At 49.8% G+C, this 26,284-nt stretch overlaps 1 protein-coding gene across 1 annotated transcript in view; it reads right to left on the bottom strand.

The window, feature by feature from the left end:
- Window positions 1-660: 660 nt before the first annotated feature.
- Window positions 661-26,284, bottom strand: part of LOC136937837 (semaphorin-4E-like) — a 76,241-nt gene continuing 50,617 nt past the window's right edge. The window contains exon 16 of the mRNA XM_067230952.1: window positions 661-821. Within this exon, the coding sequence (XP_067087053.1) occupies window positions 661-821 (161 nt within the window). The remainder of the gene's footprint in view (window positions 822-26,284) is intronic.

Here is a 26,284-nt window from a genome sequence, read left to right as displayed (position 1 = left end):
ACAGGAAAAGGCCGTTCACATTACAGCTCTGCTAGGCTACTGCGCTGCTGTAACAAGCTAGCAGGAAATAACTCCACCGCATTCACGGACGTTTAAGGCAAAGCAAATACAGAATTGTCAATTTGCTAGTGGCACGCAAATACTGTACTATAGAATCTGGTTTAGTGGTGTCCGTCTTGAAATGAAATACAGCATGCCCTAAAAATGTCTTCGATACGAGTTCAGGTATCCTTCGCCAACATTTTTTTTTCTTTTTTTCTTTGATCCCTTTCCTCCTTTTATTATCTCTGTCTGAGACACACAGAAATTCTGGAGGAACGCCATCTGAAATAGAAATCATCTCCTCCCAATCATCAGAGCATGCCAGTTAGTTTCCCATTAAACCCGTTTTACTAGCATGCACCGAGCGTGACTCAGGACTGGGAGCTAGCGGCCGGCTTGGAGCAGTGCAGGGGGCGGTCGGGGGGTGGGAGGCCGGGGCGTGGAGGGATGGAGGGCGGCGAGGCAGAGGACAGGCTCCACATCTGTTCCAGTATTAAAGGCATATGGGCCGAGGGGGGCCGGCCAGCCAGCCACTCGCATGCACAGACCCCTCGGCCCAATCAGCCCTGATGGAGGTGATGTCATGGACCTGCCTCGCCTCAGCCTCTCGCCTCCTCCTCACAGCCGGGGAGCCCCGGGACGCCTCTGCCCGGGGCCTGACGACACGGCCAGCTCGCTGTCAGCAGCTGCCCCTCGCGGGCTGGGGGGGGCTGGAGGGCTGGGGGGGGCTGGAGGGCTGGAGGGGCTGGAGGAGGCCCCTGGGGCTAGGGACCCAGCACCTGGGACGAGCAAGCCAGGTAAAAGGTCACCATGTAACTGGGCTGGGAGAGATACGGGTGTGAGTAGGGGGGGGGGGGGGGGGGGACCTGGGCACAGGGATGGAAATAGCTGAGGTGAGGGGGGGGTTCAAATGTGAACAGGTTTGGAAATGTAAAAAGGTTCAAGTTTCACAGAAATGCCAGGGAACATCGATAAACGTCATCCAATCCCCCCCCCCCCCCCCCCCCCAGTCCGTGATTATGGGCGTCGAGTTTAACCGTCGTCCTCGCAAACATTCGACCGCTTTCGGATTCTCCGACGCAACAAGCGGTGTTGCCTTCGGTCCCATCTGTTTGGTGTCCTCTGTCAGTCGGAAGCACCTGTGAGGGTCTGGTGTGTGTTAGTCCTCCTGCCAGCAGAGAGACAGAGAACACTGTGTCTGGTGACACAGGAGAGCCCCCGGGTCATCAAACCTTCCCCTGTCGGAAAATGGATCTGCGGAACAACGGTACCATTCCACATTTATCAGTGACACTACCAAGGCCCTGGAACCACACAGCTGTGGGGGGGCTCCCTGCCGCCCCTAACCCCCCCCCCTCCAGGGACACCAACCACACCCCCTCCCTAGAAATAGCCATTCATCTGGGCCAGGCTTTAATTGTGGAGCGGGGGTTAAGGGAAGATAGAGAGTGTTGTGACAGGGGATGGCTGGATTGAGACAGGTATGGCGACGGGCGACGGGGTGGGAGGCGTCTTGGGGGTATGAGCGCCCCTGCTGTTCTTGGTGGCCTTTTTGGGGTGTGTGTGTGTGTGTGGGGGGGGGGAAAGGTTTAGTCACTGCGGAGCGATCCTGGAGCTTGTCACAGGGGATGTAATGAGGGTCAGATTACAGGCAGGTCTGCAGACTGGCTGCAAAAGGTTGGACGCTAATCCCACAGTTATTAAAGGGGCGCTTTGTTGCAGTGGCCGAGCATTAGAGGGAGATAGAGAGGGAGGAGAAAGAGAGGGAGAGAAGGGAGGGAGAGAGAGAGGGAGGATGAAGAGTGGTGTGCAGCAAGGAGGAGGGGGGGGGGGACTGCTCGCCTCTCTGGGGTTCTTGATATGAAAAGCCTCTTGTTGCCACCCAGGAGAAGAGCGAGCAGGATGTTAGGGGAAGCCAGACTCACAGGCTCCTACCGCGGGAACAAGACAGGCCTTGTTCCGGGTTTAAGGAGCAAACAGATTAAGATGAATTGATGCAAGCTTAGCGACTGAAAAATGGAGGCAAAAAGAGAGAGAGAGAGAGAGAGAGAGAGAGAGAGAGAGAGAGAGAGAGAGAGACAGAGAGAGAGAGAGAGAGAGAGAGAGAGAGAGAGAGAGAGAGAGAGAGAAATAAAAAGGGTTGGGTGTGTGCTGCAGACGTTTGTGGTGTGGTCAGACCGAGGGCACTAGGGGCGGATCGCCTCTCTCATTCAGCAGATAACGCGCAACCCAGAGGAAAGAGGTTTCACATCTCCTCGATCCCCTTTCAAAGGTGTGGGTGAGAGGTTTAAGAGCAGAGGATGACTGAATTGACAGGTTTACCAAACAAGGGGGGGGGGGGGGGGGGGGGGGGGGGGGGTTTTCCGAAGCGGGATGATTTGAAATCTCGACACTATAACAATAGCTGGAAGAATGAGCACAGGATTCCAAACGTAGTGCATGTAAATGAACCTATGTATGTAGGTCTATGGTGATGTGAAAGTTGGGGTGTTTGGTGCATTGTTTAATAAGAGTCTAGCTGGAGGATCCACTTCAATGAGGGTTGTTTCGTTTTGTAAAGGGGGGGTGGGTTATATGATGGTGTGGGGGGGGTGGGGGGGTGGGGGGGGGGGGGGGGGGTGTGGTGTGGGTGGGTGTGTGGGGTGGGTGTCCGACACGGCACTCGCACCAGAGGCCTTGCTCACATCCAGCATCCCACGGTGCACTCTGCGACGTATCTGTCGTCTCTAAGCCCTCGCCTGGCTGAGGCCGTGCCCTGATGTTTGCACAGATCAGAGAGAATCATCTGGGTTAACATGCCAATTATACGCCAAAGCCTCCTCATATCTCAGCCGGGATCTCCTCCTGTTACAGTCTCTCTCTCTCTCTCTCTCTCTCTCGTCTGCTAACAGATCTCTCATGCTTGCAGTCTGGTCTCTTCCACACGGCTAATCCTTTAAGAGGTGGTTCCGCCACCATCACCTTAATGAAAATGAACACGCTGCGACGGCAGCCAATAACACGGGCGGGACTGACAGATGTACACAGCAGTCACCACCCCATACCCAATCTACATACCAGGGCATATTTTCGAATGTCAAACTGGGGATATTATCACCCACGAAGGTCGACTGCATGGAGAAGTTCATAGACGTAGGTCGCTATAGGAGTACATCAGCTATCCCTCATCTACTTCAATGGCAATTGGGTGTGAAGGTATGCACAGCCCTCACTGCCCTCATACCCCTGTCAAGCTAAGCTCCTTAACCAGATGCACGCACGTTGCCGCGGGCGCCGCAACCCCGACGCGACCCCTACATCTGTTGAAACCCGACCCCACCTGAGCGATTCTGGACCTGGGTCATGTGACCCCGGGGCCAACTCGGAGGGCTGGTTGGGTCAGGATTAATAACGAGAGAGGTGAGCCGTTCCTGGCGGCGACACTCTTGTCTGAAGCGATTATGCCGTGAACAGGCTCTACGCTACTCCACAGGCTTTGAATGCCCTGGCCTTGTTTGGTTAAGAAACCACAACACAGGTACCATAGAGGGTTGACCTGACCTCCTCTCCCCAGGGAGGAGGTAGAAAAAATGACTCGCTAATAACGTAAACCGTGGAAGTTATTGGGGTCAATTTCTAGGTTTAGCTGAGAATTTCAGTTCTCGGAGCTTTAAATACAAAGATGATAGTGTTCAGCCCGCTGGTGTTTTGCAACCAAGGATTCTAACGATTGACGATGAGAACACAATGACAATGTTTCATTCGAACATCCATCCATCAGTTGGTTTCTCCTGCTTTTCTTGTTTGTGTTTGCCTGTTTGTACTGTGTGTCTGCGATCTCAGCGGTTCCCCTTTGACCTCCGCTGGGTGATTAGAGCGAGAGAGGTTGAGACGGGGGGGGGGGGGGAGAGAGAGGAGAGCGAGAGAGGTTGAGACGGGGGGGGGGGGAGAGAGGAGAGCGAGAGAGGTTGAGACGGAGGGGGGGGGGAGAGAGAGGAGAGTGAGAGGAGGTTGAGATGGAGAGGGGGGGGGGGGGGGGGAGAGCGAGATCTCCCGGACCAATTACAGGCCAGAGAAAACAAAGGGCCATATTTCAATGGTTCCTCCAGCTGTGCTGTTTATGAGCTGATGTGCTTAGTCTCTCCGTGACCTTCACCTCCACACTTGGCCCCTCGGAGGGAAAACAAGCAGAATGTCCCGACACTCTACCTTTCAGATCCCCGGCGAGTCCTCCTTACACAACCCGGTGAAAAACATCATTTCATTTGTTCATTGTATCTGTTGTGTACCTGTTTATCACTTCATAGCCCGTCATAGCAGCTTTACGAACCTGTAAGACATCCATTGAGCGTGTAGTAGTGTGGATGTGAAAGGGTGGGGGGGGGAATGTGGACTAATTTAAAGCTTAATGGCAAGGTATGTGTCATATGTAACCTTTATAACTTTGCTTGTCAGTTTTTTTCCATTAGGGACCTCATAAGAGGGAGCCGGCTCTCAGTCACTGTGTTCCTGTGACAGTTCTAACCTTCCCAAGCGTCAGGCTACAGCCATCTTCACCGCGGCCCTATTGACCAAAGCAATAAGCCATTCTATATGGTGTATTAAAGTCATTTTCCACATGCTACCTCAGCAACGGCCATTGTTCATGCAAGCTCCTGCTGACCACGGAGAAGGCTTCCAAAAGAGAGGAGGGGAAAAGAAAACGAAATGACACGAAGATTCTCTGTGCTCTCTGACCAAATTGCGACACTTTGCACCGTTACACCAGTTAAGCAATAAGCCTCCCCGACTGAATTGGTTTTTTTTTCTTCTCTTTCTCTTTCCTCTCCTCCTTTCCTGTCTTGAAAGGCATGGTGATTATCACGGTCACTCAAGGGGCAATTTCAGACTGTCAAAAGAAGAGAGGTGGGGGGGGGGGGGGGCTTCCACACTTAGAGCAATATCTGCTGACTGCCCACGGCGCATGTATCCTTTATGTAGTACACGGCTCTCATTTCACTTCCATCTAATTTGCAAAAAAAAAAAAAAGAGGAGAGAGAGAGATGGAGAAAAGGTCTTTTGTTGGCAGGCGGTAGTGGTGTAATATGTCGGGGCCATCTGCGTGGTCCTGTGGCTGTGCCCCCTCTCCTGATGTCAGAGGTGGTGCTGGAAACCGGAGGGAGAACCTACCGACCAGCCTCTGCTCAAATCAGCTCCGCGCCTAGACCATGTGACAAATGATTCCAATCTAGGCTGAGCGCCCTTGACTTGACCCTGACCGCTGGAGACAATAAGGGCTAGCTCAGTCACTGGAAAAGATGTTCTGCGCTAATAAACCCGACCGCGGACCAGGGATAGCGAGGGAGGGAGGGCAGGATGGAGGGAAGAGAGAGAGGAGGGTGTGTGTGTGTGTGTGTGTGTGTGTGTGGGGGGGGGTTCAGGTGCTGACCTCTCAGGTGCAGATTGATAATGAGTCTCCCTGTTTGCTCTGTGAAAATGACCTGAGATGGATGAAAGGGGCCATGGCAGAACAAAGAGGGCTATTCTGCTCGCCTTTGAAACGAGACCATTCCTGGGGATTGCCTATGAATGCACTTTCTATTCCACTGCTTTTAAAGGGCACTTAAGCCAAAACACAAACATGTAAAAGTAGTCGTACGCGACCACGCCGCCTGTGCCAAACCCCGTCCAGACCCCACACACACACACACACAACAGACATATGACAAAACACACACAAACACACACACACAAGCAATATCACAAATCCTGCATGTGCCGCGTGGGCTTCTTAATAAAGTCTATGAAATGAGAGGTTTCTTGCCAAGCTTGATGGTGTAAACACACCACTCCAGAAAGGTCCGGGCAGCCTGCTGCTTATGCTAATGAAATCCCCCCTTCTCTTATTTTCACCCTCTCTCCTCCCGCTGGCATGCCTTCACTCTTCCCCTGCACCGCTGTCATCTTATGCCCCTGTTGGCATCGGTAAAAAAAGAAAAGAAAAAAAAGAATGATAAAATAAACACAAAGCAAAATGAAGATAAAAAAAAAAAAAAAACTTCTTCAAACCGCAGGTTTTCACACAGAAGACCATTGTTGGTATGACTTTGATCAGGCCGCAGAATTTGATTCCATCCCCGTTAAGTATGCACTTTTAAATTCAGGATCATACAACAACTACAGGCGTTGGTATGAGGGCAAGGTCCTATCCTGGAGGGGAGTTGACTACAGGAGGTTGTTTTCTGGGAGCCGTGGACGGCGATTGGTGTGGCACTCGGGAGCAGAGAGGCATTGCAGCAGTCTCTTTTGTCACAGGGGCTTTTGGGAAGTTGAGCGCTGAGAGGGGAAAGTGCTGGGCACAACAGAAAAGCAGCCCAGTCTGTCTGCTGAACTCAACTGTGTGTCTCTCTGGAAGCTAGGATTAGGTCTAGGATTGGCCAGCTCCAAACAACAAATGCTCTTGTCGCGACAGCAGAAAGTTTTTGTTTTTCTTTGTGTGTGTGTGTGTGTGTGTTTGTTTGTGTGTGTGTGTGAGAGGGAGGGAGAGCATGAGCGAGAGAAAGAGAGAGAGTGTGTGTGTGTGCGAGTGCGAGTGCGCACGCATGTGGCTTTTTAGTTTGTTTTATAAGCCAAGCCACTGACATGTGGATTTGTGGCTTGACTGTAGAGGAGTTTATCACAGATAATTACATAAGAATGTGCTGGAAGAGGCGAGGACCACGGAGGCCTCTGTGTTGGCAGCAGCCTCTCTGGGCCCCGGTGCCCAACACCCCAGTCCAGCCCTCTGCGGCCCCCACTGGGAGTCTCACAGCAAGAGAGAGGCCGTGGAGCCAACAATGGATAGCCAAAGATCTCCTTCTCTTGTTTTTCTTCTTGTTTTTTGCATTGTGTTAAATTGCGTTTGACTTGTGAGCATGAACAAACTTTGAATGCAAGTACAGATACAAACTTAACTTTGGGAAAGAACAAAAAAAAAAACGGTCTTTTCTGAAATACTGTTTGGCGGAACCTCAAAAGTGTTTACGCATAAGGAGAGAAGAGAGACTGCTAATGCATACTTTTTAGTTTATCAGCTTCTTGCTCTACTCCAGTCCAACATTTAGTATCAACTGTGCTTAATGTACCACACTGATCCCATGGGAAGTCCATAAGCCGCCGAAAATCCAGCTTAGAGACTGCTGTACAAACAAAGTTCATTCATTTCCAGATATCAGTTTGAATTACGCTCAGTTAACTGTACTACGGTCCGCAAAGTAGGGCAAAAAATGATGCCAAGCAACGTTAAAAACATCGAAGACACGTGGGTTATTTAGCCAATTATCAAATCTCGATTTATAATTATCACCATCCTGTTCTCACTTAAGGTTCTGAAGAGGGCAAGCAAGTTTGTATCCCTCAGCTATAGTATTGTATCTTCTGCTCTGCCCCATGGAGCAGTGCCAAGCAAGACAATTGGCTGTGATTGACCTCTAGCCCTGGGCAGGCGCGCCGATCTCAACAACAGAGCAAGTGATGAAAAGCCATGGGGCGAAAACAAAAAAAGAAGCATCGCAGTATTTCTTGTTCGACCAATACCGGCTGATCGTTCAGCTGTGAGGAGGATGATATGTGAGTGCGCGGCGGAGACGAGAAGAGAAACAGGGAACTCTGGGAGGGGAACGCTGGCCTATGGAGTGTGCGGGATCTGTTCTGACAAACACAAACAAAAAACCCCATCGCCGGTACCTGTCAGTTTGCGTCTGGGCGTCAGTGTAAAGTGTTGACAAGTCATAGATCCTGCTCGCTGGCTGGAAGGAAAACAACACAATCCTCCAGCAGGCACATCAACGCCACGCAGTGCAGGCGCAATAAAGCCCACAACACAGGATAGAGAAATGTGTCGCTGACTGAACACCGGAAAATCAACAGTGTGGTATGATGCGGTAAGTGAATGAACGCATGGCTGTCGGCTGTTCGTGTACGCACACACACACACGCGCGCACACACACACAGGGAAACAGACACTCGCATCATCACAAGCACGAATAAGCAGCCAGGTTGGAGACACACACACACACACACCTCTCCTGCCACAAGCGCCCCCAGAGACACAGTTCTCTCGGCAGCATGCAGTGCAGGCGGTTGAGGTGGTAATGGTTTCTTCTGTGGTTAGCAGGAGCCGGGGCGACTGTGGGGCCGTGGAACACATTGTGCCTCCCCCCCCCCCCCCCCCCCCCACCCCCCTCGTCTCCCTCTCTGCCATTAGAGGGAAATGATTTCTGATCACTGCCTTGCTGCTCTTGAATCGAATGAGTGACCTCAAGGTGAACACAGCTCTATAGCCTGTCCCCGGGCCATTCAGTCATTCATCCACTATAGACGTCATTACTTTCACATTTTACAGGTGCCAAAGTTATACGGCTGTGAGAGGAGAGCAGAGATGGAGAGTGGAAAGCAGGCTACAGGAAGTGGGCTGAGACCGAGGGAGAGAGAAGGATGTGCAACTCAATTATTTTTGTTTCGGTTTCGGAGACTTGTTTTAAGGATTGCATCGGGGGTATGGCACACATTTTGTTTCCTGGGTAATGAAATACCCCACAGACCTGCACACAAGCACCTAAATTGACTTACAACAACCTACCCTGCTTCTGTTTGGCGGAATGAATATTAGTTGTAGAACTAAGAGTGTGTCTGAGTGTGTGTGTGTGTGTGGGGGGGGGGGGGGGGGGGTGAAGTTAGGTATTTGGCAAAAAGCTCTCCTCTGCCCTCTTAACATAATGAAAAGAAGAGAAGAGGAACAAGAGATGGAGGAGAGGTGCGGTGCCAGGCTACGCAGCAGGGAAGATGAAGGATCTCTCAGAGCGGCCACACAGGATTCTGGGTACCCATGCCTTTTCAATTCACTTACGCACTATAATCGTCAAGGTCAAGAAGCCATTTCTGCAGCCAGAATAAATAAACAACACCGGTTTTGCAGGGAAATGAAATAGAGACGAACAAAGCTCGGCCTCCAGCAACCAAACAAATGAGGAAATCTAACATGAAAGCTCATTTAGATAGCATCAAAACATTTTGGGCTATTTGACTAATTGGGAGAGCTCTTCCTTCATGAATGGGGGCATCGTTGTATCTCCACTTTATGGCAGCAAATCTTTGTAGGTCATTGTTTTATTTTCACACCAGATCGCTGAGTTTTGGAACATGTGAGACAAATCCAATTGTTCGACATGACGGTTATTTATGAAGAACACTGACTGCTCCACTTTCGCCTCATCATGGGTGAATTCGATTAAGCATCTCATCCTCCTGTCTGTAATCAAAGCTTGAAAACGTTGTTCCTTCGAGCAATTAACCAACAGTTTGTTTGAATGTTTTCCATCAGCATTGTAGCATTATAAATGATCTTGTCATGAATTCTGCTTTTGGAAAAAAAAAATTATTTCACGTGCCTCGGTGAACTCATTGACTGTGTACAAAAAAAGGGTCACACTGAATGGATCCCTCCTTGTTCTGAGCAGGAGCGTGATGTGCACAGCCCACGCCTCTCACCTACAACACAGGCTTACGGAGCGGTAAAGCAGCCCAGCTGCATAATAGCGGGGAACACAACCGCATGTCAGCTCGGCGCGGTAAGTGGGTGTCTAGAATGATCCGCAATGGGGAATAAACGGCAGCCTCAAGCTGGGCTCCTTTGGATGGCACCAAACACTGCCATTGGCTCCGAGATGTTCCATTTGAGACCCGGGACGTGAAAGGCAAGATCTTCTCTCTCTCTTATTCTCTTCCCCCCCACCCCCCCTCCTCTCCTCTCCCAGAGTGGATGTGTGATTTGCCTCCATTTGAGGCTCCACGTGAGTCGGAGGCAGGGTGAGGGAGTCAGCAGGGGGCGGCTCACAGAGAGAGAGAGAGAGAGAGAGAGAGAGAGAGAGAGAGAGAGAGAGAGAGGGTGATTCATGTAATCTCCGTGCTCCCATTTCCTGTCATTTTGTGTCAGTATTTCTGCATGCCTCTGGGCTCCGCTCGCTCGGATGTTTGTTTTGGGTTGCTGTTTCGACGATTTTCTGGAAGCTTCCGACTTTTCTCTGCTGAGTGGGATCTGAGAGACAACGGGAGGTTCGGCCTTCTCTCATTAGACCTTGGTAATGGCTGCAGTTCTTGGTCAAAATGTCAAGAGGCCTCAGACAGCTTAGTAATGCCCCGCCCTCGCCACAGAGGCTACGGCTGAATTGACGTTTTTACGGCTGCGCGGGCTCCCACACCCAGCCCCCCTTTTCTCATCACGCAGTATATCGAAGCCACCGTCAGACCAAACCAAGATGGCGTCCCTGTTCAGTGTACAGTAGAGTGGTCCACAGTTAGCGACAGGAAGTGGTTGATGTGCTTGTGTTTCTCAAGGTTACAGCGGCGCTCCAGCTCTCGTCCGCTCGGCCAGGCCCTCCTCATTTTTCTGCCTCCCCTGTCTCGGGGGGGGGGGGGGGGGGGACTCCTGGCGGCTGACGGCCCGACAGACGCTTTTATTAGCGCCAGTAACCAGCCTGCCACGGCCGCCGTCGACATGGCCTCGCTTCGCTCTGCCCCAGCCTCTGCCCCAGCCTCTGCCCCAGCCTCCACTCCATAAATGACAGGATTCTGGTGTCCAATGTGACAAGTCATTTTTTCGGGGGGGGGGGGGGTGCATTTTTTTCGCCAGCTGGTATTCTCCAAGACAGAGACGAGGGAGGGAAACAGTTTATTACTGTTTAGCAGCATCCGTCCGTATAGTGGAGAGTAATGAAACACCCCCAGGTCAATATTTTACACAATGATGCATTTTGGGAAGCACACCTCTTCAGGGCATGTGGGAAACAATGGGTGTCATAACTGCCCCGTGCGCCTTATTAATCTTCCCAGGTCCCCTAATCAATCTGGCTCTCCCCTGGCTAACAGTGGTAATGCATTACCGCGGTAAATGACGGACCATATTTCACGGCTACACAAAAAGCTGGCCGCGGGAGGATGGCGGTGATGTCTTGCTCGCGGAGGCGGCCGTGCATCACTGCATCACGGCGGCAGAACGGCTTCCCGAGGACTCTGTCGGCGGCGAGGTTAAATACGGGAGGAGTCGAGCGGTCGAGAAGCTCACCTCGTCCCTCCAGGCAGACGTTTAGAGAATGCCAGGCTTCGTTCCCGGCCACGGATTTGATCGCGCGTACATCCGACTGGAATGACACACGTTATTTATCTAGGCCTTGGCGTTGGAGCAGGGGTGTCTTTTTTTCCAAACCCATAAGGTTCTGGCATTACGAAATGAGTCACTTGAGCAATAATCGTCAATGACAAAATCCTGGCCTGACCAATCTGTGAGCCACCACATCACGGCTTCCTGTCATGATCAGATCTGCACAGAATGCCAGTTCATCAAGCCATTCCTCTGAACAAAGAGTGTGGGACCAAACAACTGGGAACCATTTGAGCGGTATGTTGTGATGTCATAGTTCTCAGGGCTTACATATTATAGATGTGTGTGTGTATGTGTGTGTGTTTGTGTGTGTCTGCCCAGGGCTGGGGTAGCTGCGGGAGTCCCTAGCACTGTAATTCCATGTTGTACAGTCATTCCGCCGCAATTATTCAAAACCTTTGATTACCCTCAGAGTGCGCAATCATGGCCGAAAATCGATTTCAGGGACATCAGGAGAAATCAAAACATGGAGACCTTGCCAGCAGGCCAAGGGCGTGTGTGCAGAGAGGGATTTCTTTTTTTTGACATTTCACTGCTTGTTTTTCCCTTTTTTAAGATTAATCAGGCAGAAACACCAGTGAGCTGACTGTTGGCTGGGGCTGGAGCCAGGGCCGTATCCAGCTATGATGTGAAGCCAGGTAGCATCCAATTAGTGACAGCGGAACTCCATGCACACTGCTGGCACACCTCGCGTCACATCCAACTAGTTGCCGTGGCGTTTCGGCCGTCAAAATCGCTAACGCGCCGCGATGCGTTTTCCCTTTTCCCAGAGCAGCGTGAAGCTGGAACGAGACGTTTCCTCTCTGCGAGTGTTGGCGTGCCGTAAACCGGCGCCCTCCTTTCAAAACCAGATTGGCATGATTAGAGAGCAGACTCATCCCCTGATGCTTATTGACAACTGTGATGCGTTTTTTTTTTTTTAAAGGGGGGGAAAAGCGTTTGGATACGTCGCAATTTGTAGATGTGGTGTACACACCAAGCCGCTCTGATGAATGTGAATTTTCGGGGGAAAAACCACGTTTTATCACATGCTATTTCGAGACAACCTTGTCGAATTCGATTTCAAAAACACACACACACGCTCCCACACGAACACACACACACACACGGCGCTCCATTGAAAATGCACATTCTCTCTTTCATTTGTATCTCCACAGACGACATCAACAATGGGCTTCTCCCGTTAAAACCACAACAGAGATCAGACAGTGAGGAAGACGAGCAGGGCCGTCATTATAGGGCCCCGGCGTCCATCTTGGCCGTCTCACAGCAGTCTCAGCTGGCGCGCTTTCGAACCATCAGGACTGAGCGATCCTCCAGGGACTGCTCCAAAGCTCAAGAGGATGGGGCTCTCTTACTTTTCCTATTTCACCCCTCTCTTCATTTCTCCTCCAGTATTTCTCTTTTTTCTCTCTCTCTCTCTCTCCTCTTCTTTTTTTTTATATTTTTGAGTGCAGACAGTTGTGGGGGCCTTCTCTACAGGCTGTGGTCTCTGGCACAGGGCAGACAATTGAGTTTTGGAAGTGGCATGGAACGAGACAGAAAGGAGGAGAGCGTCTTCCTCTCTACTCCCCCTGGCTGGGAACTGAGAGGCAGGCATTCTGCCTGCTCTTTCATAATGGCATTCGCAGGACAGAGGCAGAGGAAAAGACACAGGGAGGGAGGGAGGGGGGGGCGGAGGCAGAAGAAGAGGCAGATGCAGAGGCAGCGAACAGATGCAGGGGCAGGAACAGATGTAGAGGGCCGAGGCAGAAGGAGAGGCAGAGGGACTGAAGTAGGGGCCAGAGGCAAACGATGAGAGCAAGATACAGGTTCGAGGCGGAGGCAGTGGAAAATCCACCCCCACCCTGTTTCCTCATCATCCCTGCCTCCTCTCCGACCTCCACCCGGGCCTCCACTCTTGGATGAAACATGGAAACGGAAAAGGGCTTCAGAGAGGATGCCAAACTCAACAATGACAAGACAGTGGTCTGTGAAATCGCCTTTACAGTCCAGCAGAGGAGACATGAGTGGGTTGGCGGGAGGAACTTTCCTCCCCTCTAATACTATCAACCACAGGTCCATGTTCTGGGCCATTGAGAGCAGGTATAACATTATCACAAGCACCACTGTAAAAGAAAACGGCCGTCCTTGACAACCTTCTGTCAGAAGCCATCGTTCATCGTTCATCATCGTGCGGATCATCATCATCAGTGAATGTCCCTGCCTGGCTTGATCCTCCTTTCTATCTCTACCTCCCTATTGATTTTAATCATCCACCTGTCCCTTCTCCTCCAGCCCACCCAACACACACAACACCCCACGCACACACACTTACACAACAACCCCCCCCACACACACACACAACCCAGTCTGACCTCCAAGGTTTAGACAGCACATTAAATACCAATTAAGTCTGGGACAGCCCTAACTGACTCGGAGGTAGTGGGCTTGCAGGAGGCCTGTGGGAAGGTGCTTATTAGTCCCGGGACTAGTGTGTGTGTGTGTGTGTGTGTGTCTGTGTGTGTGTGTGTGTGTGTGTGTGTGTGTGTGTGAGAGAGTGTGTGTGCGTGCACGTGTGTTTGTTTGTGTAGCGACAGCACCCACACCGCTACTCTTCGGGCTGAATCTCCCTTTACCGACGGCACATCTGGGTTCGAACTCAGTGCGGTCTCCCTCAAGGCCTTTTACTCTGTCCATCTGCGAGGGACATTTTCTCATGAGTAAAACATCAACTCGGTTCATGAGGTTATAAAGAGATCTTGGAGGGGTATTCAAGCTACCTAGACATGCACGGCAGAAAACACAGCAGACATTAAAAGTAGCCAGTATGAAGACAGCAGACAAACTAAATAAAGGCTAAACGTTTGATGAAATGGAATCAAAATCAGAAGTCTGTCAGCTGTTAAAGATATTTTCCAACCAGAATCTGCAACGAAAAAACAAGACCAAAACAAAGGGAGAACGACGTTGGGTAAACAAAACAGAGATGTTTGATTGTAAAAGAGATGGCAGAGATTGTAAAAACACAAATGGCCTTGTGTCCTTTTTTTTGGGCAGTTTGTGAGTGTGTCTGTCTGACGGCCTGCTGTGGTTATCGTCTGGTTTCAGAGTCGTGCCCTTTGCTGTCCCCTCTGTTATTTACTCACCCAGACACAGCCAATGATAAATGTGATGTCTGACCTTCTCGATTTGTTTTTCCTTTTTCTAACTGCAATTTTATTTCCCTCGGACAGTGAGGACGGGGCGTGAGAGTGTGAAGGGAGAGAGGGAGGGAACGCTGTGTGTGTGTGTGCGTGTGTGTGTGTGTGGGTGCGTGTGTGTGTGTGCATGTGTTGACGTCTAAATCATCTCTCCCCACATCATGAATCACACAACCTCGCACCAATCTCCCTCGTCATCGTCATGGCAGGCACGCCAACGGGAAAAAAGGGGGAGTCTGTTTGATAAGAAGGGACGTCGATCCCCAAGTCTAACCCAGTGTGACGGAGTCAAGCAACCAAAGGGCAGGCCAGAGTCAACACAGCCCAGCCCCGCCAGTCCGGCCCTGCCAGATCAATATCAGCAAATAATAAATGAGATCCCAGAGGGTCCCGCTAAATCCCGTAACATGACCAAGGAGAAAAAAATTAAAGAAACAAATAAAACACAATTGTTGTGCGAGACTCAACCAGACAGGTGAAGCGTCATGGCGGGCACATCTTTAGCACGCCGTGATCGAAAATTAATGGAGCTCAAATCAGCGCTGAGGGCGCCCTGGGGGTTACCTAATAGGCCTAGTTAGAAGTGTCATCCCTCGCAGAGATGCCTAAAATATCACATGCAAACAGTATGTGTGTGTGTGTGTGTGGTGGTTCTGAACAGATGAAGGGGATTCCCTCACTACTGTTTTGAGTCGTACTGTAATCATGAGAGCTGAGGAGATGACAGTGTGGTCTGTGATTGGCTCGTTGTGAAAAAGACATCTTTGAAAGATATTTTGACAAATCATGTTGATCCCAATGAGGTGTTAGTGTACAGTGGCTTAATGTTCTCTACATCAACTACAACTGTGTTGCAAGACTGTACATACAAGGCAAAAACCTTTTCAAAAACTAAATACATGATCTGATTCCACAAAATAAATAGCATTTAAAGTTAAGAGTAGCAGTGAGATGAGGAAATCGAATATCTTGTATAGTGTACAGATTGCTCTAATACAAGGGTTGGATATTTGCAAACAGATCTATACCACCTCCCAGGTTGGTAATGAGCCTTAAAAACTAAACTGATCACTTATTCCAGATGGTTTGTCCCACTGCTCCAGAAACCGTGCTATCGGATTCAATAAACACACGATATTGATCCCCGGCCACAAGGCTCTTGCTGAGACTCAACAAGATTTATTACAACATCACATGCAGAGCAGACACAAACACACACACACACACGCTCAGAAGCGCACACACTGACAAACACAAACAGAGCAAGGTTGAAACAAGGATTTTTCCCGTCCGCACACAAACAGCACGACACACAAGTCTTCGACTGGTTCCCTAAAGCTCATTTTCCTATGCTGTGATATCAGAGGGCTGGGGAGGGGTTAGACTCCCCCCCCCCCCCACAGTCTACACCACCACTTAGCAAAACTGTAACACCAACATGGAACTTACCCACAGGCTGCCACACTCCCGTCCTCCAGGGCAAAGAGACTGTGCCGCTCACCGCAGGCCACCTGACATATTTTCCGAGATGCCGGAAGATTCTGGAACAAACGTGGCGCCAGCTGGAAGGAGATAAGTTGAGAGTGAGGTGAGTACCATCCCAGAGTCGTTCAGCTGGTATCCCATCAGTTTGGCAACACGCATCCAATGAGACATAGGCTCTCCTTTCACGGCAGATCAAGACCAAAAATGAAGGAGAGAACAAGGGGAAGGCTATATTCCTTTATGGTGCAGAACTGTGTACATCCCGTGTTTGTGCGTGTGTGTGTGTGTGTGTACATGCCAGTGCCTGGGAGAAAAAAAATGAAACAACAAGAAGAAGAGAGAGAGAGCCTGGTTCCTCATCATGCGCTTGTTAGCTTGTCCAATCTATGGCAATCAGTGCGCTCCCTGGGGTTGGGAGACACAAGACGCGGGGGGAAAGGCAAGCCGAGCTTGAGGAAAGATCAATACGACACTGCGAAACAAGAACTGTGGGCTATTTACTTTTCATTGATCTGATGATGCAGGAGAAACACCTCGGTCCGCTATTAAATTGAGGGAATGAGTCTTCTGTGCAGGTTTTTTTTTTCCTCTCCCTTGCCTGCCTCTCTCTCTCTCTCTCTCTCTCTCTCTCTCTCTCTCTCTCTCTGTCTCCTAACCCCAAGGTCACAGAAAAGCTAGAAAACATCCAGGAACCAACAAAAATAGATTGCCTGGGCTCAGGAAAGTAATTAATCTGCATTAAGATGCCATGGGAAAAGCCACTAACTACCCATCTTAAGTGAGATTGTGCTCCGAGGCTGGAATGGAGCCTGGGCAGGAGAGAGGACGTGGCGATAAAGAGCACAGGCCTCAGCTGGGGTTAAACACACAGCTGTAGCTGCAACATGAATACAAGCTAGGGTGCACTGCAGAAATGTCGAAGTGGAACCACTATACAGTATGTGTGTACACAGTCAAGTTCAATAAGACCCTGTATCAGGCAACATTTTTTAATCAATGCTAGATTAGTGTCCCCTAAATGGATACTACGGTGTACTTTTTCTATAAACATCCTTTCGTAGCACAACACAAGTGAAGCATGGAACCAGTTATAAATAATTGATGACATTTTTATTTTAAGATCAGTAACGCACTGTTCTCCAGCGGCGGTGCCTTAATATACATTTTTCAAGAATATGCCTGACTACAATTGTTCATATGGCAAACTTTTATAACGAAGAAAGAATGTGAATCCCAAGAACTGACACCCAGGCCCTTAAACTCTATACACTGCATGACATCACATGTGCTTTAACACTCTTGGATCCATTAAATTTATCTTTTATGTCCAGACAGGCAAGCGCAGACAAAGCTTGAGACATGGGGACATTTTTCATGTGTGAACTTTCTCTCTCTCTCCCTCTCTCCCTCCCTCTCTCTCTCTCTCTCTCTCTCTCTCCCTCCCCCCCCCCCTTTCTTCTCCTCTCCCAAGAAGCAGCCTCATTGACTGTGTGGCTGTATTGCAACAAGCAGTTTTTAATGACTCCCTGAAGACCTCTCTCCTGCCTAACCCCCCCATCCCTCTCTTTCTTACTCCACATCTCACTCTCTCTCTTTCTGCCCCCCCCCCCCACCCCCTCCCAGCCTGCCTCCTCTTCAGGCTCCAGTTCAGCTGCTAATTAACCCTCTCTAATAGCATAGATTACATTAGCTTTGAGAGCCTCGCACCCTCCGCTGGACTCGCACCGCCACACAATGAACCCTGCCTTGCTTTACAAATCTCCCCCTTCACAAGAGCACAATTATGAATTCAAACAACTTCTTATCCACACTCACTCATCCAGGAACTGAGCCGTCACCACCCCCCCCCCCACTCCCATCCCCTCCCCTGCCCTCCCCAGCCCTGCCCCCAGAAAGAAGAGAGTAATGAGGGCTGTGAGACGAGGGACCACACAACAAGGTGGCGGGGGGGGGGGGGGGAGGGGGCTGTGAGACACCCCTACTGGGCCAATCAGAGAGCTCAAGGGTCACTATAGACAGCCCTACTGGGCCAATCAGAGAGCTCAAGGGTCACTATAGGTGTTTTATTTGCCGCACCATAGAAGCCCAATGATAACCCGGAGTCTTAACATTCCAGCTCCACCCAGAATGGTGTCCTAATTACTCTGAGCTGAGAGGTGTGTGTGTGCGAGTGTGTGTGTGTGTGTAGGGGGGGGGGGGCTATAGGGACAAATGGGTGTCTATGTTAATAAAGTGGTCAAAGAGAGGGGAATTAGAAGTTAGTGTGAATCACTTAAGCTGCTGAATCTCTGCATTCCCACTCGCGAAAACACCAACGCAGGACTAATAATACGCTCATCCATTATTTCTGTGCGGATGGGACCGCAGACCAAGATGTCACCAGATAATGAAACGGAGCTACATTGAGAGTATACGGTATGGTCGACCTTTAATACATAAGGGAACAATATGGCCACTCGGACCTATCCCAGTAAATGCATACCAATCCCAGTGGAACAGAATTACCCTCCTACTCTTTATTATTTAAGCGTGAGATATGGTCTGGAAGCCATCCTGACTGCAACACACGGGATCGGGACATAGGCGCCATTGGCCATTCAGTCAAAGAGATTATTCGGACCAATAGATTCAATCAGAGGAATGTTTTGAAGTCAGGAGATGTTATTTTTTCTTAAAGCACTTAGTGGGTGTAATATATGGATGATAACGAGAAGAGATGTGGCATTGGTTTTATACACACACAAAAAAAATGGAGGAAATGGATGTAATCTTCTACGTCTGAATGTAAATTGGTACATTTGTAGTGAAAGGGCATTCTCATGTTTCTTTGTCCGAACAAGTAATTTCCCCTCCATTCCTCTCCTGTGAGCCTTGCCGTAGCAGCACTTTCTGCAGCACAGAACAGTCTCCTTTCTATTTCAATAGGACAGCTCATTTGCTAGACTCCTAGCCGAACTGCTGACTGGGTCTTTTAGCCTCAGTGTGTGTGTGTGTGTGTGTGCGTGTGTGTGTGTGTGTGTGTGTGTGTGTGTGTGTGTGAGAGTGAGCGTGTATGTGAGCATGAGAGAGAGAGAGAGAGAGAGAGAGAGAAGGGGAAGAGAGCGAGCAAGGGAAGGAAGGAAGGAATAAGAGAACACATAGTATCATTAAAGCACTCAGAGATCATCAGATGTATAAGGACTGTGCGATCCAAGGTCAGGGCCGGTGTGATTTTCTAGGTCAGCAGTGAGCCAGTAAAACAAGTCTAATCAGCCAGTCCACCCCCCCACCCCACCCCAACCTCTCCTCCAGAACCAGGCTAGATTACAACCCAGTTCATCCTGCCCTCTTCGATGTATTTACTGACATTACCAAGGCTTGTATGCCAAGGACATACACTAAAACACACAGAGCAACAGAAAGGCTTTGGAGCGGGGAGAGTGGCCTCATTACGGCGTAGAGTGGAGCTGTTGGCTCGGTGTCTCTCTCCCAGGGAGAGCGGGGCCTGCTCCAGCAGGTGCAGCGCAGGTCACGTGACCCCCCTCCCACACTTTTCATTACGCCCGTCCTTTATGGCTGAACCTCGCTACTGGCAGACTGCCCCAACAACGGTCCTCTCGTCCTCTAGTCACATTCAAATAAAAAGTGTGTGTGTGTCCTTAAACACAATGTATACACAAGCACACACGCACGCGGTGTTCGCTAGCGTCGACTAAGGGGGGGGGGCGTTTCTGTGTAGATCCACTTTGTATATCAAGAGGCTCTCCACCACCCCATCCCCACCTGAATATACCCCCGCCCCCCCTCCATCCTCCTACCCCCCCCCCCCCCCCCCCCCACCAACCCCCCGGCCCCCCGCCCCCCACCTGAGTCCACTCAAGGACAAACCGGGCTCGGGTGGCGTGAGAGGGGCCGAGTAGTTAGCTGTGTGGCGTGTTCATCAAGATAATGATGGATAGCTTGGAAAACAGAGCCGCCGCTTCCATAGAGATGAATGGATGTCCTGGGTTCTTACTCAGCACTTTGGCCTCTCTCCCCCAACTCATTGTGCGCTTTATCACACAAACACCCTCCACCAAAAACCAGATGGAGATTAGCAGCCGGGCCTGTCTGGGAAATGAAACCCGCTAATACCCATCAATCAAACGGCAGAAACCGCCAATCAGCACGCAGGGAAATGTCCACTTGCAGCATCTTTGCCCACCCCAGCCCCCCAGCACCACACACACACACAACTCTCCACTGTGAATTCTGGGTAACGGTTATTTTGTAGCCAGCCGTGCATCGGTGCGGACCATGTGAGCAGAGCGAGGGGAACACCTTTTTGTGAGAGAGGAGGAAAGGGGGAAAGAGACAAAGAAGAAAAAGAAGGAAGGAGAGACGAAAGGAACAAAAGAAGAGGGGGGAAGAAAAAGGACCTCTCTCCGTCTGACCGTCTCATTAGGCTAATGTTTTTTTATAAGGCACTTCAAATGTCAAGGCATTGGTGGATTTAGTGTAAACTTAAATTCCATTACCTGGCAGGCATTAATTGCTAACTGTGAGCTCAGGGATCTTTCCCAAGGGGCCTCTATGTTTCCTTTCTGTCATCTGGCTAACTATTCTGTCTAGACCAACTTAGAGCACCATAATCCACCACAGGGATCAATAAATGGAACATAATTCAGCCCCAATAATGAGCTTTCACTTCAACACAAGCGCCGGCCCCCTTTTGAAGGAAACGGCAGGCCGCAAAATGATAATGTAATTATTAAAAGGACAGGCGAAATGAGGAAGCACTTTCGCATGGAGAGGGGGCAAGCCCGGCCTCAATTAGCCACACTTAAAGCTATCATTGTTATTGGAGACAAAGCTCATCAAGAAGGAGATCCCGGACATTCATTCCAGCAAGGTAATGGAATGACACTCCGGGCTCACTTCATTCCCCCGCGCCGTGATGTCATAAAGCCTGCCCTGCAGTCACGGTGAGTGCGCACTCTTTAATGGAGGACGATGGATGTCCTTCCTCTGGCCAGGGATACCAACAGGGGAGGCGGGCGGGCGGTGGGAGGGGAGGGAACACACAGGCTCAAGATGGACGCTTGAAGATGGATGTTCAGCAAGGCATTAAACGAGTCGGGTTACAAGCCCTGCGCGGCTCAAGCCCAAACGCGCGCGACACCTGTGGCAGGAGCGCTGTAACGTACGCGTGAAAGTCGACTGCCCCCTACAGGCTCGGATGGTCGACCGGACCTCGCGTTTTCATGACGTACTCTGAGATACGCCTGTTCACTCCACGCTGATGCCGAGCTCAACCGGCGAACGGATCGGATCTACTAGCTGTTCCCCCAACACCCGCTGGTCCACGGACCTCTCCACTGACAGTCGGCTCACGGACGCCCGGGGGGCCTCTACATTCGCCACAGCTGGACTAAGACGCTTCAGACTGTCTGACTGATCTGCGAGATTGAGCCCGGCCTGACCTGAGGGCCCTGTCAGCCAACTAATTACGTGCATCCTTGAACCCCCCTTCCGATAAAAGCAGTGGTGGGGCTTGGTGGGTGTCTGATGGGTCTGCAGGCTACGGGGGTCCAGAGAGGCTGGAGCAGGCCTTTCACGGAAGGTTCGCTCCCACGGTTTATCTGCCATCTCTGACATTTGCAGCAGCGCTCCAACAGTGGCATAATTAGCCCATTTATTCGTCAAACAGCAACCAGGGCCTAGAGGGAGCAGCCTGCTAGCAAGGACCATCGACTACGGTGTCTGTTTAGGGTTCAGTGGGCTTGGCTTTATCAAAGGGCTTCGTGGGGGACTGGCTGGGCAACAAACACAGGCGTTGTCTTCTCTGAGCGCAAACCGGAGAGAGAGGGCCGAGCGACCTGGCCAGGCCGAAACGCGGAGGGCTCGTCAGCTCGGGTGAGTTTTCCGGAAGGTTGCATCTCTATGGCGACGCGGCGCTGAGGATCCGGCAGACTCGGAATGTCACACTTCCCACTGAGGACTGACATTTGGAGAGGGTTTGCAGGGCCCCGGGTGCCAGGGGCCCCCTGGGGGCCCCGGGTGCCAGGGGCCCCATAACAATCCGTATCCCAAACCCCTGTCAGGGAGGAAACAGCACCCTGAGGAACCTAGAGGGGGAAAACCACTCAAGCGAGCTCAAGCTTAGTAAGCACACACACTGACATGGCGCTCGATAAAAGCCAATGTTTTAAGTTTAATCGTTTACACGTTGACATAATGTCCACGTTCGGTTTTCATTGGCAGAGTTTGTAAGGGTAACGTTTTATTTTCTTGCGTTTGTTCCACCACCCAGCTCCTTAAGATGCACACCAACAGCATATGGAACCGCGCTGCTTCCTTCAGACTAGCTGCCTGTCAGAGTTTTGATAGAACAACTGAGGAACATTCCAGAACTGTAACAGATGTTTAGCCCCCTGTCTGCCCTCTGCGTCCCCCCTGTCTGCCAATCATCTTCGTTTTAGATGAGCCATTATGCTAATGGTATGAAGAACACACCCAATTCCAGTTTAACAAAAGGGCTTCCAATTAAAAACTAGTGGTGCTGTTTCGTTTTTGTAAAAAAAATTAAAAAAAATAAAAAAGAGAGAAAGAGAGAGACAGAAAATGTACTGCTTTGTAACTATTTAACTGCCTAAAGTTCGCCATGCTGTTCTGTCAAAACCATTCAGCACAGATGGATTGTCGGACAAGAGATATTCGAAGGGTTTAACAATAACGAGCGCCAACGTGACTGCGCCGTTCAAATCGAGTCTGCCATCTACCGTAGCCATCCCTGATCCTGGAGCTGCAATCAACACTGTGCCATCTGCAACACGGCAATTAACGTAATTGGTGTACATTACATGCTTATAGCCGGGCGCATTCTCTACCCACTATTCTTCACCTTAATAAGATGCACCGCGGAGAAGCTGCGAGAGCGTCACTCTTGATTAGACACGGAGAGAGAGGCTCTGGATGGGTGGGAGGAGCTGGTATGCGAGGGTTGGTTGGCGTCCAGGTGCAGGGGGGGCAGAGAGCAAGTGGCCTTGGCTCTCTCTGACACGACCACCTTCTCAACACCTGGAGCTGGGTGGTTGCGTGACGGACACCTCCGTCGAGCTAGACGGATCACAGACACCACGCAGACGACACTCAGGACTCCTCCAGCTGCTACGCCGGCATAAATTGGACTTGATTAGAATTAATCGCACCCACATGAGTGCAATTTGCACAACAACCAGTAAACACACCGAAATCCGAAGACGCGCGCTCAAGGCTCGGGTTTTAGACAAAAGAGAACTTCAGTTTGACTCTAAGATGTCTATTGAGGAAACTGCGTGTGTAGAGTACAAGAAACACGTCTTGATGCATCGAATTTAAGGTCTGTCAATGGTACCGTTTTGCAATACTTTTGAAATCCGACAAACGACTCACCAAATACAGTGGCGTATGCAAACTAGAACCTCCGAAAGTTAGCCGTCTTTCCCCAGCACGCTGCGGAGGGATGACGTATGCGTCACGTTCAGCTTGTATCTAATTGTGTCACGTCATGGGGTCTGGGGCAGGGCCATTGTTGCTTGAAGAATAAATTGGGTAATTCAATTAAAGTGCTTCCCAAAGACACATCATAAGTGATGGAGAACGACTCTAACCCGGACCTGAACCCTGTGTCGTCCCTCGCCCCCCCTCGCACCATCCTCCCCCGCCCTCCTGCCTGACAAATAGATGACGGCGTATAATTGAAACACATTGCTGCCAGTGTAGGTCAATAACCACCCTCCCTCCCCCTCCTTCCCCCTCGCCAGCGCCAGATTAAACCACTCTGTTTTATCTATCCACACCCCGTCCTGCCTCGGCACCGCAAATAGCGGGAACGTCAGCTGCTTATCCATAAAAGTCTCCCTTATCTTTGAAATAAACAAATACATAAAGCACAGTTGTCCGCTCCCTGTCCAAGCAGTTAAGGACTACTTAGTTTAAGGCAAACAAGCGGGCAGTGTTTTGTTTGACACGTCAATACCGGATGAAGCGAGGCTGTCAGTCTGGAGCGTGTTCAGCCTCTCACTTTGTTTGAGCGAGGACGGGGGCGGCCATGTTGTCCAACAGCATTGGATTCGCTCGCTGACGTGACTTTGAATATTTGTCCTTCCTTGACCTTGAAAAAATCGCACACCCACAAACGGATTCAAAGTAGATCCCGTTCAACTTTGTTTTTTGTTTTTCACTTTAGGTACTGTTGTGTCTGGAAACCAGGAGGACAGTGTAATATTGGAACAAAACAATGTCCTTCAATGTCGGCGTAAGAGTGGGACACGACGGATTGTAGGGCCACTGTACGTCTCTTCAGCGATTGGCCATCGTAGCTTCTTTGGACAACAATTCAGGACAATCACTCTGTTAGCACACGATAAACACAGATAGGATTAATTAGCTTAAGCACAAGTGTAATATGAAGCTAAAATGAACGATTATGTGTATTTAAGACCAGACATGACAAATATGCCAGTCCTAAATTAATTTGATAAACAAATGGGAAAAGCAGGGTTAGGGTTCAAGGGTAAAAACAACTCCATTATCTCCCACTCTTTGCTGTGTGCTTCAGTGTAATTATATGTTGGGTTAGATGGAGTTAATTGAATCTGCTCCATCCAGTTTGTTTACAGTTTAGCTGTAAGGATTTGAAGAAATAATTCCTGACTTTCAACATCACACAAAATAGTGAATGTGCTCCAAAAATATGACACTCTTTGTGCATGTCAACAGTGTGTGTGTGTGTGCCTTCGTACTTCATTAATGTTTGTGCATGATTGTGTGTGCCTACCCCACAGGAAAAAGACAGCGAATTAGGCATGGATGGATATTCAATTAAGCCCTTTGTCAAAAACGTATGTAGGGTGGGGCAGGGTACCCAGTACTGTAATCCTTCCATGCCCAAAAAGGTGGCAGGTCTATTGTCTGACTGACTGATGAAAATTGTTTACAGGCGTGCTAGACCAACAGATTAGACTGCTATTGGGGGGCCACGATAAGGAGCCAGCCAGCAGTGTGCCATCTGCCTCCTCTTCTCCCGTTTGTTTTACCGGAGAAGGAGTCAGCTCAAACAATGCCTTTAATCCATTCCTGCACACAATGAGTCTATCTGACATTACGCTAGGCCCACACACACACGCACACACACACACACATACACACACACACACACACACACATACACACACACACACTTCTACCGCTGTGTGCCAGTTCACCGAGGGAGGAGTTCACCATCCAGCTCAGCTCATAACACACAACACCGACGCAGCGCAGTCAGGTCAGGGTGTCTTGCACTGCACCCTTCTCAAAGTAACCAGAGTTTTACCACTCATCTTGTATTTGTATGGCACCCTGGTAAAGTGTTGTGACAAGCAGCCATGGTTTGAGATGCACTGCAGCATCTTATTCAAACAGATTCAGCCCCGGGGATACCAAGACACTGTACCTTCCATGCCAGAAGAATGTGCTTTACAATATTATTAGAATACAATTTGATTTGTGTTGCAATGTCACTGGAAGGGTTGCGTAATAACAACTCCAAAAGGCACAATGTACATGACTGCTCATTGTGTCGAATAAAACATGATTACAAGGTTAAAAATTAATGGAATATGCTGAAAAGGCTTCACTGAATAGCTGTCTCATTCAGGGGGCCTGGAGCCTGCAATGCAGGACGCTTTGCCCTGAACCAAGCAAATATTTCTATGCAAAAAAATTTTAACACGGATTTCAAGGTCTTCTGAACACTCACTATTTCATAAGAGTCGGCTCCCGTGTCACATGACATGGCTCTGACTGTTCTCAGTGAGGCACTATGAAATTTCTTAAACTGCACTGTTTAATAGGAAATGGCTCTGGCAGGTCAGTCTTTCGCACAGGCCGTAAACAGACCATAAATACTGGCTAAAATGGACTGAGAGGATGCAGAGTGCCAATCTTGCTGGTCTCGGAGACAGATATATTGAGCCATATATGCCTTTACTACAACAGATGAAGTTATCAGCATAAAACCTAGACCCATATTACCCATTTTCATCTTCTTACGAGAGTCCTCTGACCAGATCACCCACTTCCTTCCATCAGGGGCCTCTACACACTGGAAGACCTGTAAATATCCCTGTGACCCTAGACTACAGGGTCACCCTGGGGTCACCAAGGGTCGTCCCATTAGATAAAGTACCCCTGCTCACGTGTGGGAGACCCTGTGTGGGTTGATGGCGTCGAACTGCAGACTAGTGGAGTGCTGAGCTCAACTACAGTACATAGAAAAGACTATCAGCATACTGTGTCAATATGTACATATGTTGACATTAATTTTGTGCCACATAAGGTTATGGTACTTTAGAAATGTATAGTACAGATACACAACAACATTACAGAATCCTGGATTTCTTTAAATATGATCTCTCTCACACACAGCCTTATCTG

The sequence above is a fragment of the Osmerus mordax genome, chromosome 28, assembly GCF_038355195.1.
Source record: "Osmerus mordax isolate fOsmMor3 chromosome 28, fOsmMor3.pri, whole genome shotgun sequence".
NCBI classification, from domain to species: domain Eukaryota; kingdom Metazoa; phylum Chordata; class Actinopteri; order Osmeriformes; family Osmeridae; genus Osmerus; species Osmerus mordax.
Note: the sequence above shows the minus strand (reverse complement) of the source record. Positions and strands in the feature narration are given on the sequence as shown.